General features: G+C 36.9%; 1 protein-coding gene across 1 annotated transcript in view; it reads left to right on the forward strand.

Moving 5' to 3' along the window:
* Positions 1–10,503: 10,503 nt before the first annotated feature.
* The window catches only part of LOC148621205 (epithelial sodium channel subunit gamma-like), a 44,651-nt gene continuing 40,913 nt past the window's right edge, over positions 10,504–14,241 (forward strand). Inside the window, exon 1 of the mRNA XM_088575325.1 lies at positions 10,504–11,320. Within this exon, the coding sequence (XP_088431451.1) occupies positions 10,726–11,320 (595 nt within the window). The 5' untranslated portion in view covers positions 10,504–10,725. The remainder of the gene's footprint in view (positions 11,321–14,241) is intronic.

Consider the following 14,241-nt stretch of genomic DNA (forward strand, 5'->3'; position numbering starts at 1 on the left):
CCTTCCTGTCCAAGGTATATCTTTAAAAACATCTTTTTAACCAATGAACGAGTGTTGATGATACTTAAAATTCATAAATCACTTGCCGGGGGGGGGGGTAAAAGCATTAAGACTTCCCTATGTACACGTAAGTGTGAAAATCAGTTTGTTTGTTGGGGTTTACCCCCCGAGCAGCTATATTTCAGCTATATTCAGGCAATGAACATGCAGTGGTTGATAAAATGAACATGAAATGATGATGAAATGAAAAATGGGATGGGACACAAGGATAATGGGGTCGACAAATTTTGATTGCCACTGGAAATAGGGAGAAGTGGGTAGGGTCGGGCAATTTAGCGGGCCCCGTGCAGGTCCGGGTGTTAAAAGAATAGGCCTGCAGCAGCGCTAAGCTTGTCGTATAAGGCGACTAAATAGTGCTCAGAAACCTAGCCGGGGGCTAGGCGCTCTGCCCACAGAGCAACTGGGATGTGTGCCCCAGGTGGTGGAATGGGGTACCCCTGGCGTGTTACATGCTGGGGTTGTCAGGCTATAATACGGAAAACCTGACCGCAAACCATAGTGGTGCACCGTGTTGGGAAAGATGCCACGTTCCTCGCACGTTAAAGAACCCTGCTGTGGTATTCGATAGGAGTAGGAACCTTTGTGCTCCGCCACAGGAGGCTAAATTGCCCGCCGTTACCCATCCCCCCTTTTTCCAGTGGCAATCAAAATTTGTCGACCCTATTATCCTTGTGACCCATCCTTTTTTTCATTTTATATTCATTTTATCATCCATTTCATGTTCATTGTCTGAATATAGCTGAAATATTGCTGCTCGGACGTTAAACCCTAACAAACAAACAGCAATTTAGCGGAGCCCTATGGTTCCTACTCCGACAGAATACCACAGTAGGGTTCTTTATCGTGCGAGGAACGTCACATCTTTCCCAACTATGGTTTGTGATAAGGTTTTCTGTATTATAGCCTGACAACCACAGCATGTAACACGCCAGGGATAGCCCATTCCAACACCTGGGGCACCCAACCCAGTTGCTCTGGGGCAGAGCGCTCTAGCCCCCGGCTAAAGTTCTGAGCACTATTCAGTGGTCTTTTACGACAAGCTTAGCGCTGCTGCAGGCCTATTCTTTTGACACCCGGACCTGCACGTGATTGTTGGGGTTTAACACCCGAGCAGCTATATTCAGGCGATGTACATGAAGTGGATAATAAAATGAACATGAAATGAAAAATGGGATGGGACACAAGGATAATGGGGTCGACACATTTTGATTGCCACTGGAAAATAGGGAGAGGTGGGTAGGGTCGGGCAATTTAGCTTCCTGTGGCGGAGCCCTATGAATCCTACTCCGGGAGAATACCACAGTAGAGTTTTTTAACGTGCAAAGAACGTGGCATCTTTTACAACACTGTTCACCACTATGGTTTGCGGTCAGGTTTTCCGAATTATAGCCTGACAACCCCAGCATGTAACACGCCATGGGTACACAACCCAGTTGCTCTGTGGGCAGAGCGCCCTAGCCCCCGGCTAGGGTTCTGAGCACTATTTAGTTGCTTTTACGACAAGCTTAGCGCTGCTGCAGGCCTATTCTTTTAACACACGGACCTGCACGGGACAATGTGGAAATGTAAGTACAAATTAAAAGTAATGTCATGATAAATAAATAAACAGGAATAGGAATATTAAATTGAGGTTTCCAACAAAAGATCAATAACATTTTAACACAGCTAAACCAATGCTACACACTTGATTAATCTTCAACGGGCACTTAATGCGGTATTGACAAAAATGTTTTAAACAATTATGAATCAAATCATCGATACTTATAGTTGAATAAGTGTAACCCATTCAAAAACATTTTATTATCCTGTTTGTAAGCATCCTTTAATATATGACTAAACAACGTACGTTAAAATGATGCAAACAGCTAGTTTGTATTAACAACGAAATACTAAGCGTGTTTGTATTGGTAAATTACTAAATGTGCAAATAAGCTTAAATCAGAATGCATCATTTATGTATTTTCGGTATACATGATAATATATCTGGTTGCGGAGGACATCATTTTTCACATATAGGTCCTGATGTTGAAAATTACCGCACTGTACGACGTACCTGATAAATAGGAATTAAAAAATACAATAAACAAACAAAACAAAAACAAAACAAACAGAAACCAATAAATAAATTATGTTCCTTATCTTAATTCTGAAGAGGTATTAGGTAATAGACAGGAGGTGATTCATGCATGTCAAAAACCCAAAATTTACTTTCATTTCTTATTCAGAAACTATTGCCGGTACAGTCCTTCAACTGTTTGTTTGTTTGTTGGGGTTAAACGCCCGAGCAGCAATATTTCAGCTATATTCAGGCGATGAACATGCAGTGGATGATAAAATGAACATGAAATGATGATGAAATGAAAAATGGGATGAGACACAAGGATAATGGGGTCGACAAATTTTGATTGCCACTGGAAATAGGGAGAGGTGGGTAGGGTCGGGCAATGTAGCCTCCTGTGGCGGAGCCCTATGGTTCCTACTCCGGGAGAATACCACAGTAGGGTTTTTTAACGTGCGAGGAACGTGGCATCTTTCCCAACACGGTGCACCACTATGGTTTGCGGTCAGGTTTTCCGTATTATAGCCTGACAACCCCAGCATGTAACATGCCATGGTTAATCCCATTCCACCACCTGGGGCACACATCCCAGTTGCTCTGTGGGCGGAGCGCCTTGCCCCCGGCTAGGTTTCTGAGCACTATTTAGTCGCCTTTTACGACAAGCTTAGCGCTGCTGCAGGTCTATTCTTTTAACACACGGGGCTAGAAGCCTTGATAAATGTCCATGGAAATCTTAATAAATGTAAGGTAAGATCATAATCATGACTTAAAAATTTACTAGTTTACAAAAACGTATCTTTTAATTCGAGTACATTTGCTTTCTAAACATACACCTGCCAAATACATTTCAAAAGCACGAAGACTGAGAACAACCGTACCGGAACTGTTAAAATCACTAAGTTCAACTTACCAGCGTGTCCATTTGTGAACCTATAACATGCTTACGAACTAATACAATAGAGTCTTTATGTCTAAAACTAATTCTGAACAAATGTTAATGCGTTTCACTTATCAATTTTCGTAACATTACTATTGAGGCGGTATTGTTTTAATATCTTTCCATTTGATGAAGTGTCTAGATTCTTTCTTTTATCTGCAGTCGCTAACAATTTACGAACAATAGAGCATGAACACATTACAGTCCCGTTATGTTCAAACGTGCAATTAAAAGCCCATATAGATTTTAGAGTATTTTACTATAAATGAAATTGGTTAATTGATTAAAATACTTTTTGTGTCATGTCAGTGTTTAACACAAGGTCCCATTACAACTGTATTTAAGAATACTTTTAATCGTTATCTTGAGAATGAAAAAGTTTTGATTCCTGACGGATGTATCATACATATTTCATTCGTAATTAAAACAACTTATGCACCAAGGCGCTAATGCACTTAAATGCTAGAGTTGAAAAACAATCGTCAGAACAGCTATCAATGCTGACATAATTTTCAATTTTTGAAAAAAAAAGTAGCAATGCTTGAGTGATAATTTGCCGGAAAGTAAAAGAAATGCGTCTTTTTTGTTATTATATTGACCGACGAATCACGAATTTAAATATAAAACGAAACGTCGTTTTTCCTCCTACCACGAAAATTGAACGTTTTTTTGTTTGTTTGTTGGGGTTTAACGTCCGAGCAGCAATATTTCAGCTATATTCAGACAATGAACATGAAATGGGTAATAAAATGAACATGAAATGGGTGATTAAATGAACATGAAATGAAGAAAAAAAACGGATGGGTCACAAGGACAATAGGGTCGACAAATTTTGATTGCCACTGGAAAAAGGGGGGATGGGTAACGGCGGGCAATTTAGCCTCCTGTGGCGGAGCGCAAAGGTTCCTACTCCTATCGAATACCACAGCAGGGTTCTTTAACGTGCGAGGAACGTGGCATCTTTCCCAACACGGTGCACCACTATGGTTTGCGGTCAGGTTTTCCGTATTATAGCCTGACAACCCCAGCATGTAACACGCCAGGGGTACCCCATTCCAACACCTGGGGCACACATCCCAGTTGCTCTGTGGGCAGAGCGCCTAGCCCCCGGCTAGGTTTCTGAGCACTATTAAGTCGCCTTATACGACAAGCTTAGCGCTGCTACAGGCCTATTCTTTTAACACCCGGACCTGCACGGGAATAAAGACCAGACATGGGAAACAGACAAACACAACAAAGAATATAAAGTAACTAAAATAATACATACAAAGTAACAAAAATAAATGAGCAAGTCGGACTGCACTCAAAACTGCGAGCATGGACCAGGTACACCGGTTGGGTAAACATCCTCTGCTTTTCTAGAAACACCCGTCGAGTTGCTCATAAAAAGTCAAGTCCATGGTAGACGAAGGAGGAAAAGAAAACTATGACACGTTGAACAAATCAGTTTTCATGGTGCAGATGAATACACCGTAACAATTTTAAATATTAAATAAATTGGTGTAAGATTGGTTAAGAAAAAAAGATAGTTGTAGTTAAATGTTTATATTCATTCTAACACCATTGCGATCTCCTTATGTAATATTTATAATATTTATTACCTTTGTCCAAACGGAAACCAAAGCCTAACAATTCAAGTTATCACGTTTGCACTTCCTTATATTAATCCAAAGCGACAATAAAATGATTTATTTTCTACCATTAATTACCCCTTGCTAATGGTCTTAAAACAAATTATGCTTTAACACTACTTTGATTAGATTTGCTTGTATTAATTCAAGTATAGATAAATCTATTTTAAATTCTTGTGACTTCAGGACAGACTAACAAATTGTATCTGTGGTTTCTATTCGAAATAGAATGTACAGGCAACATATCTTTTTAGAGATCAATACAGAATTATTTGATATGCTTAATTAATTTTTGCAGGAATTCAAATCGATAAAATTAAAGGAAACCAAAAAACATAAAGTCAATAATAAGTTCACGATATATAGCAGATCAAAGGAAATGAACGGCGGTAGAGTTGTTTCGAGGACATAACACATGTATTTGAACAATTTCATGGATTACTTTGAGATATAATGAATCACCTCTGCCAAAACTTAGAAAAACCCATACTCATATAAAAGTTATAAAATATCGCATTATTCTCGAACGTACAGTATATTTTTAAATGTTCCAACGTCGTGCAAGTTAGTCAGGTGAAATATTCCTGACTCTGATATTTATACAGGCATTTAAGCTCAAATGTTATATCTAGATTAAACTAATCAAATAATCATTTTTGCTTTAGCTAAATTAAATCGAATATCTAATGTTCATCAAATAATTGTCAGTAAAAATAGCAAATATTGACTTTTGTCGCCTCACTAAACCTGATGATTGGTCATTGTTAAATACTATATAGGATGAGTTATACAAGAAAGCACATTTTATGACCGAATAAGGAGTGATATAAAAAAAAAAACAGAAAATAATGGTTTACAAAGAAGGATGATTGTGGTTTAAGGATATTTCAACATAAAATTGAGCGCGTTGTCCTGCAAGGGATACCCCCACTAATACAGGAATTTGATAGTAGAACACCCAAAATTTCTTACAACGTATGCTTCATCAATATAAAACCACAAAACAATTTGAAATCAAATCATTCATTAAGAGCAAAGATAATTGCGAAGAAATTCGGACGTACGAACGGATAAGGTGATTCTAATATACCTCCAACTCGTTGAGTGGGGTATAGTAAAGAAAAGAATGTCCAAATACATAATTCCATGTACAAAGAAAAGAAAGACATTGTACTAAAAATATTATACTTAACCAGCTGCTTTAAACAACCAATCTCCGTAACAGAGGTTGGTAGCTCCTTCGTCCCTGTGTTTGTTTGAAAGGAGATATAAGGACCTCTGTTTCGGAGATGGTTAAACAACACGGTACCTTTTCCCTTTTCGGTGTGTAAAACAAACAGGTTACATGTACAATAAGACCATAAAAAACACTTTATTTAAAGAAGAAGAACGTACACACAGACTTTTGCAGCGTCATGCCACAGCATATTCTTTAAAAGACGAAAAGGGTAAAAAAACACATAAGAAATTATTTTAGATAATTTCCAACAAAAGTACTTGTAAGAACAAAAAATTCCTGTAGTACATATTTTCGCAAGTGAATTACGAATATAAATGGTAGGAAATGAAGCATCTAGTATAAACTTTCTGGCTACAAATTAATATTCAGGTGCAAAAATTCAATGCACGGAAATTAAGACAACCCATTGCATTTGACATCTGGAAATAAAAATACAGAATTACCAATCGTATGTGAATAACGTAAATTGCGATATACTCTTCACATGACGTGTTTGTAGGGACTTCAAAGTATGATATACCTACACATGTATATATGAGTAATCAAGGGAACCAAGGTTATAGCGGTAATCAACAGTATGTATTCCAGGGACAAAGGCCAGACATAGAAAACAGATTGTTTGTTTGTTTGTTGGGGTTTAACGTCCGAGCAGCAATATTTCAGCTATATTCAGACGATGAACATGAAATTGATGATAAAATGAACATGAAATAATGATGAAATAAAAAAGGGATGGGACACAAGGACAATAGGGTCGACAAATTTTGATTGCCACTGGAAATAGGGAGAGGTGGGTAGGGTCGGGCAATTTAGCCTCCTGTGGCGGAGCCCTATGGTTCCTACTCCGGGAGAATACCACAGTAGGGTTCTTTAACGTGCAAGGAACGTGGCAACGTTCACAACACGGTGCACCACTATGGTTTGCGGTCAGGTTTTCCGTATTATAGCCTGACAACCCCATTCCACCTCCTGGGGCACACAACCCAGTTGCTCTGTAGCCCCCGGCTAAGGTTCTGAGCACTATTTAGTCGCCTTTTACGACAAGCTTAGCGCTGCTACAGGCCTATTCTTTTGACACCCGGACCTGCACGGGGCTGAATTATACTTAACAAATCTATTCTACAAACTTTAATGTATATATATTTTGTGACACACAAATCAAAGGTTGAGTTCATGTGGGCAATGATAAGAAAATATAACCACTCGAACGCATCCTCGTCACCCTAAATTCGTTCAGAAAAAATACGTCTTACCTTTAATTTCTATATACATGTAGGTAAATTTGAATTGTTAGGTTAATATTGATTAACTGGCGACATGTAACCATAATTTGTAACAATAAAATATTGTAATATGCCACGTTAAGCGGCGTGTTCGTTTGGACAGAATGATAAAAATTACTGCCGGTGTTGCTATTTTTTGTTTTTTGCTTTTTAAAATTGAACAAAACTACTGAAAATAATTGACGGGCGTTATATACCAGAATTGGACAGTGGAAACTTATGGCGATATTACCTTGCTGGCAGTTTTGCAGTGTCTGAGTCAACGTCAGGTTTTGCAACCTTTCAAATGCAAAATATTCATTTTCCACATTCTGGCAAACTTGTGACAAAGTTAAGTCATCTACATCGTCAACCATATCGACATCCAAAAGTCAATCTCAGGTACATTCATTCAGCAATCTGCTGGCTCGTCCATCTTCACTTAACAATACCTGATCAAGAAATTATGACGAGTTTAAAAGGATTGGGAATTTTAAACTTTAGACGAACACGCTCAGGAACAAAGGAAAAATATAGAACTCATTATCAACCAGTTAAACAGAATGGTGTTAATTTCTCCAATCTTACATACCCCAAACATTGCAACACCGTAAGCAATTTCACAGAGAATGTCAGCTGTCTGACTATAAACCGTAGATCATTAATCAGAAAAGACATACTTGTTGGACAATTGTTTCGTGAACAAAATATAGACTTTGCAATTCTAACAGAAACTTGGTATTCTGATGAAAAACAGCACCAGTTTGAGACATCAGACCTTAATCAAAATGAATACAAAATCAGCGTTTGTAATAGACGTAATAAAGTTGGCGGTGACGTTGCTCTTTCGTGTCGAAGTGAGGTAAGCATGCGTAAACTGTTATCTAGTATTGAATCATTTTTTGAATACGGAGTATGGCGATTGATTTTTAAAAACATTACCATTCTTTGCGTCGGTGTATACAGACCACCAAATACTTCAACACCAACCGATTTAGAATAGGCCTGCAGCAGCGCTAAGCTCGTCGTAAAAGGCGACTAAATAGTGCTCAGAACCCTAGCCGAGGGCTAGGGCGCTCTGCTCACAGAGCAACATGGATGTGTGCCCTAGGTGGTGGAATGGGGTACCCCTGGCGTGTTACATGCTGGGGTTGTCAGGCTATAATACGGAAAACCTGACCGCAAACCATAGTGGTGCGTACACCGTGTTGGGAAAGATGCCACGTTCCTCGCACGTTAAAAAACCCTATTGTGGTATTCTCCCGGAGTAGGAACCATAGGGCTCCGCCACAGGAGGCTAAATTGCCCGACCCTACCCACCTCTCCCTATTTCCAGTGGCAATCAAAATTTGTCGACCCCATTGTCCTTGTGTCGCATCCCTTTTTCATTTCATCATCATTTCATGTTTCATTTTATCATCAATTTCATGTTCATCGTCTGAATATAGCTGAAATATTGCTGTTCGGACGTTAAACCCGAACAAACAAACATCAAGTTAAATGTCCGCATCAGCTTGCCATGTGGTCACTTAAAAATTTTTCGCCCCAAAAAACAAAATTTTCATTGGCGGAGCTTTTTAAAGGTCACGTGTCGTAGAAAAACCCAGACCGACTCGGAACGGTCCGAGTCACAAATGATTTGTTGTATTCTTAAACGTACCATAATTTTTGTACCTGATTTACAAGTGGAGGGTGGAGTTAATGCGTGGCATAGCCACAAGTTAACTCCACCCTCCACTTGTAAATCAGATACAAAAATTATGGAACGTTTAAGAATACAACAAATAATTCATATAATTAAACATTTAAACGAATCGATGATATATTTAGTTGATTGTGAAACACCTGGAAAAACAGGTGTCACAACAACAGCTTTTAAAAAAATGCACTTTGGTGTGATAAAATATGATTATTCGATTATCGAAAGTAAGATAATAACATTTTAACCAAATATTCAAAAAAAAATATTCCTGGGTCAGACTCGAACCTAAAACCTTCGCATTGAAACTAATGCAGTGTAACTTTCAACCCATTAGGGCTACGGACACTACATGACAATATGGTCCCATTAAGCGTCATAATGTTTACTGTTACAGTGTTTAATATTTTAGCGAAAAAGTCACCCAAATGCACATTACCAACCATCTTGTGCATATACAAAAAGTGTTTTTCTTAAACCACACTACGCAAAGTATCACACCGTTATGGTTGTAAATGTGCTTCTATGGGAATACTCAGCTCAAAGTGTTCTATTTAGACCAAAAATGTCAAACAAGTATTTTCAGTAAGTTTTGTCGCAATTTACTGTACTTCACATCAATCAAAATTTTCACATATTTACGTTTTGGAACCACAATGAGTTTTAACTACATGTAAAGACTCCAATGAAATTTCAGGACATGTGGACACTTTTTGAAACTGGCCCTACTTATGGTCAGAATCCTTTAGAAAATGGCCCAGGTCCTTTAAAATATCACTACTTTAGTTGTTCCAAGTTGCAATGGGTCACTTCTTTGGCTACTGAACAAATAATTGTGCTACTGAGTGCTTAAAAATCCACTTTTTAATATTTCTATTTTTTAAAGAAGTTTTCGATTACAAATCAATAAACATACATTCAATGTTCATATTGTATATGTAGATGTTATGTATGTAGAAAATCTGATAAAAAAGGTACATAAACTACGATGCTCTCTGCAGCAGAAATTAAAGACTAATGATGGTTAAGGAAGTATGAAACAAAATGTTCCATTATCGATATACCAAAATATTGCGCATCGATCTATTTAGTTTAGACAACTACTAAATGAACGACTCTCTTTTACAGCCTACTAAAAAAATTTTCAGAAAATACATTGACACATTATTCGATGCCTGTCCTGGTACCTATATTTAACATTGTTTTTACGAACTTTCCTCACAAGTCTTTTTGGAAGAATCGTAGTTAGGTAGTTTATAGTGCATATAACTAATGCAAAAAGCACTAACCCATACTCATCTCGATAAACAAAATGTTTAGATTTGGCGAACGATTGCAGGAAGACATAAAAATACTCAAAGTGGCATCAAACAAGTTTACCTTTTCAAGAACTAGATCGAAGATCCACGAAAAATTCGACCAAATTGTTATTTGAGAACATTGTCCATTCGTCTACGTAGTTAATCACCTTTAATTGTATTTGTACCTTGTAGTCATTGGATAATTAAACCTCATACGACATCTATTGAAATACAAAATTAATGAATTAAATATGTTGATGTTTGTATTGTGATCTCAAATGAATAAGATTGATTCTGTCTTAGGTAAACAAACCCCTATAATGTTTTTGCGAGACATTAATTTATAGAATCATTTTAACAACTTCATTAGGCTATTGAGGGCGTTATTTCTGCTGCTGAGATTGTGAAAGGAAGGTACTATACTTTTAATTTATTTAAAAATCAGTGCCTAATAGAAAATATCAGAATATTTGTACTGATTTCTTGCGAAGCGTGTCTATTTCATTAATTATTAGATCTAGTTTAGTTGAACTTTGATGTCATCGAAGAAAAAACGGAGCAATACCAAAATGACAATTAGAAGGGGTAGTACCAGCAAACAACAGACACCACCAGAACCACAAGTGGACGTTGTGAATCCTTTTCCAACGATTGCATTTGCGAGCAAGTCAAAAAATAAATTCAAGACATTTAAAGAAGAAATGGAAAAAGAAAGCAATCTCACTTTGAAAGAGAGATTTGACATCTTTGTATCGGAAACAAGTTTTACCGCTTTAACCAAAATATTCAAAGCAAGAAACATTGCTAAATCTATTGCATGGCTTATTCTCACTATAACTATGATTGCATGGTTGTGCATACAGTGTTATTGGCTTTTTACAAAATACCTTTCATATCCATACGAGGTTAACATTGAGAAGGAATCTGTACCGCAAATGCAGTTTCCAAGTGTGACTATCTGCAACCGTAATCCGGTAAAGAAGAGCAAATTCGATACTTCTCCTTTTAAAAATTTTGGTAGTACTTTCACGCTTTCTCAAGATGCATCCCTTTTTGACAAAGCACTTGCTATGATGAAAAATGGGTCGACTCCGGACAACGATGACAGTGGAGGCAGTAGTGGCGATGAAGGTAAATACGATAACATAGAAACAAAAAACTGTTATGCTAATCTTTCTTAATATCAAACAATTTTCTGTTTTAAGTTTAAGTTTCTTATTTAAATTAAAAATTAAAAACAGTAACGAATTCATACAAAATAATTTTTGAATAAAGGGATAGAACATGGTATCTTGATTTTTGCGAGTTCGTTGAGGACAATAAGATGTCTATATGAACCATATTCATTTATTATGTGTTTAATGTTACACCCCTTCGTTCATCGTTAACTGCCTTGGTATTTTTTTCTGAATACATAGCCTCCCGACAGTTAAAGTTAATTTCTGGAATAAATGTTAGTGTATATTATATCAATTTAAATTACTCATTCGCGTATTCAAATGATTGAATAACTAATGATTAGGTTCTTATTTGAAAACACGATTTATGCACTCTCTTGCACTTGTTAAAATATGATATATTTGTACCAAAATTTATCCTCACTTTCGTACTTCATTTTTTTTTTTTTTCGTTTTCGTCATGTTTTATCAGGCATTTATTTGATTAAAGATAAGGAAACTTCACAAACTGTAAATACAATAAAACAAATTGATTACTTTTATTCAATTAATTACAATATTTGCCAATTTTAATTTCCATCTTTGTAGAACGTTTACTCCTTTGTTCATAAAACAAAAGATCCACCGAGAAGGCAATCCCTCTTTACAAAAGAACGCTTTAAACTTTGCAGAATGTGTTAGCACGATTGAAAGTTTATTGTCGATTTTTCTACAAAGGGTATCATGGTAATGGTAAAAAAAAATGCCGAATCTAAAAGTTGTTTTGTTTTTGTTTGTTTGTTGGAGTTTAACGCCCGAGCAGCTATAATCAGGCGATGAATATGAAGTGGATGATAAAATGAACATAAAATGATGATGAAATGAAAAATGGGATGGGACACAAGGATAATGGGGTCGACAAATTCTGATTGCCACTGGAAATAGGGGGAGGTGGGTAGGGTCGGGCAATTTAGCCTCCTGTGGCGGAGCCCTATGGTTCCTACTCCGGGAGAATCTTTTTAAAAAAACGCTAGAGAAAGTGTCTTTTATTGCAAATCCAGATTTCCTTAAATAAATAAGTCAGATTTAAATATCTACCCTTTGCAGTGTGCTTTACATTTAGTCGTTTTAATCTTTAATCGTTCCTTTATTGGTCGTACAGGCCCGGTTCATTTCACAATCTTAACATTGAGTGGTCGAGTATTTGAATGAAAATTGACACTTAAATTACCAGATATTTCATCTGTTTGTCCATTAAAACAAATCACCCAACTAAGATCATAACAAATGTTCAAGGTATACGTTACACATATTAAGTAGGACTCCAGCTAAGGATCATGCAAAATGTGATTCATTGGTAAAAAGCCTACATATTTTTATTTTTGATATTTTGTTTGAAATGTCATAGTAAACAGAAATGTGGTTTTTCATATAACCCGTGCTCTTAGGAGATACACATTATATAGAATGCACTGTAGATTTCAAAATTAAGGGAGATAACTCTGTAAATGGCACTCAAATACAATAGAATCTACTGGATTTTCAATGTTGATTATCTCCTAAGAGCAGGCAGATTTGAATGAATTATTACATATTTCATAGTATAGACCCATAAAACAACCTAATTTCAAAAATAAAAATGTGTAGCCTTTTTTGGGGTGTATCACATTTTTTGGACCCCGTGCAGGTCCGGGTGTTAAAAGAATAGGCCTGCAGCAGCGCTAAGCTTGTCGTATAAGGCGACTAAATAGTGCTCAGAAACCTAGCCGGGGGCTAGGCGCTCTGCCCACAGAGCAACTGGGATGTGTGCCCCAGGTGGTTGAATGGGGTACCCCTGGCGTGTTACATGCTGGGGTTGTCAGGCTATAATACGGAAAACCTGACCGCAAACCATAGTGGTGCACCGTGTTGGGAAAGATGCCACGTTCCTCGCACGTTAAAGAACCCTGCTGTGGTATTCGATAGGAGTAGGAACCTTTGCTCTCCGCCACAGGAGGCTAAATTGTCCGACCTTACCCATCCCCCCTTTTTCCAGTGGCAATCAAAGTTTGTCGACCCTATTATCCTTGTGTCCCATCCTTTTTTTTCATTTCATGTTCATTGTATCATCCATTTCATGTTCATCGTCTGAATATAGCTGAAATATTGCTGCTCGGACGTTAAACCCCAACAAACAACAAACAAACAAACATTTTTTGGATTTTGCATGATTCTTTAAAAGAGAACTACTTAACATGCCTTTAGTGGAACAAAATAAAAATGGTTTTCATATCTGTTATTGTGACTGAAACGTTTCCTACGTTAATATTATTGATGTGGTCCCTTGAGATACATACCCATTAACCGATTTTAAATTATCTTACTTGTCAATACCACGACAAACTGAGTGAATACTTTCGCTATTTTCGCAGTGGACAGAAAACCACAAAAATAGTACCCGTGAAATTGATTTTTAACACTATATAACTCTCATTATTTTTTGAATCTGCGAAAATTGATACCTGCGAATATGTTCTTTTTAAAAACAAATTCCGCAAAATATAATACGTTTATAATAGAAATATTATCAGTTCTGTCAATTAATGTTGATTTTTATTTCGTCACCGTCCAATATAAATAAAATATAACGACAACTGCAGATAAAGAAGCAACAGTAAAACTCTTAAGGCTCCAATGTTTTCGTGCATATAACCGTTTAGGTATTAGGTAATTATAACAGTGTTTCTGTTAACACGAATCTTTGCGTAATTTACGCATAAAAATATGATCTGACTCCCACAAAATTGCCTAGAGTGACCCCCACCCAAACGCTATCACTGAACAAATTCCGAATTCTGACAATTCAAAGTGAAAGTAAATTTTTGAGTATCTATTTACTAAATATAGAGTAACTCT

The sequence above is a fragment of the Perna viridis genome, chromosome 3 (genome assembly GCF_037379345.1).
Source record: "Perna viridis isolate PV_CMFRI_1.1 ecotype Kerala chromosome 3, ASM3737934v1, whole genome shotgun sequence".
Classification (NCBI taxonomy): Eukaryota; Metazoa; Mollusca; class Bivalvia; order Mytilida; family Mytilidae; genus Perna; species Perna viridis.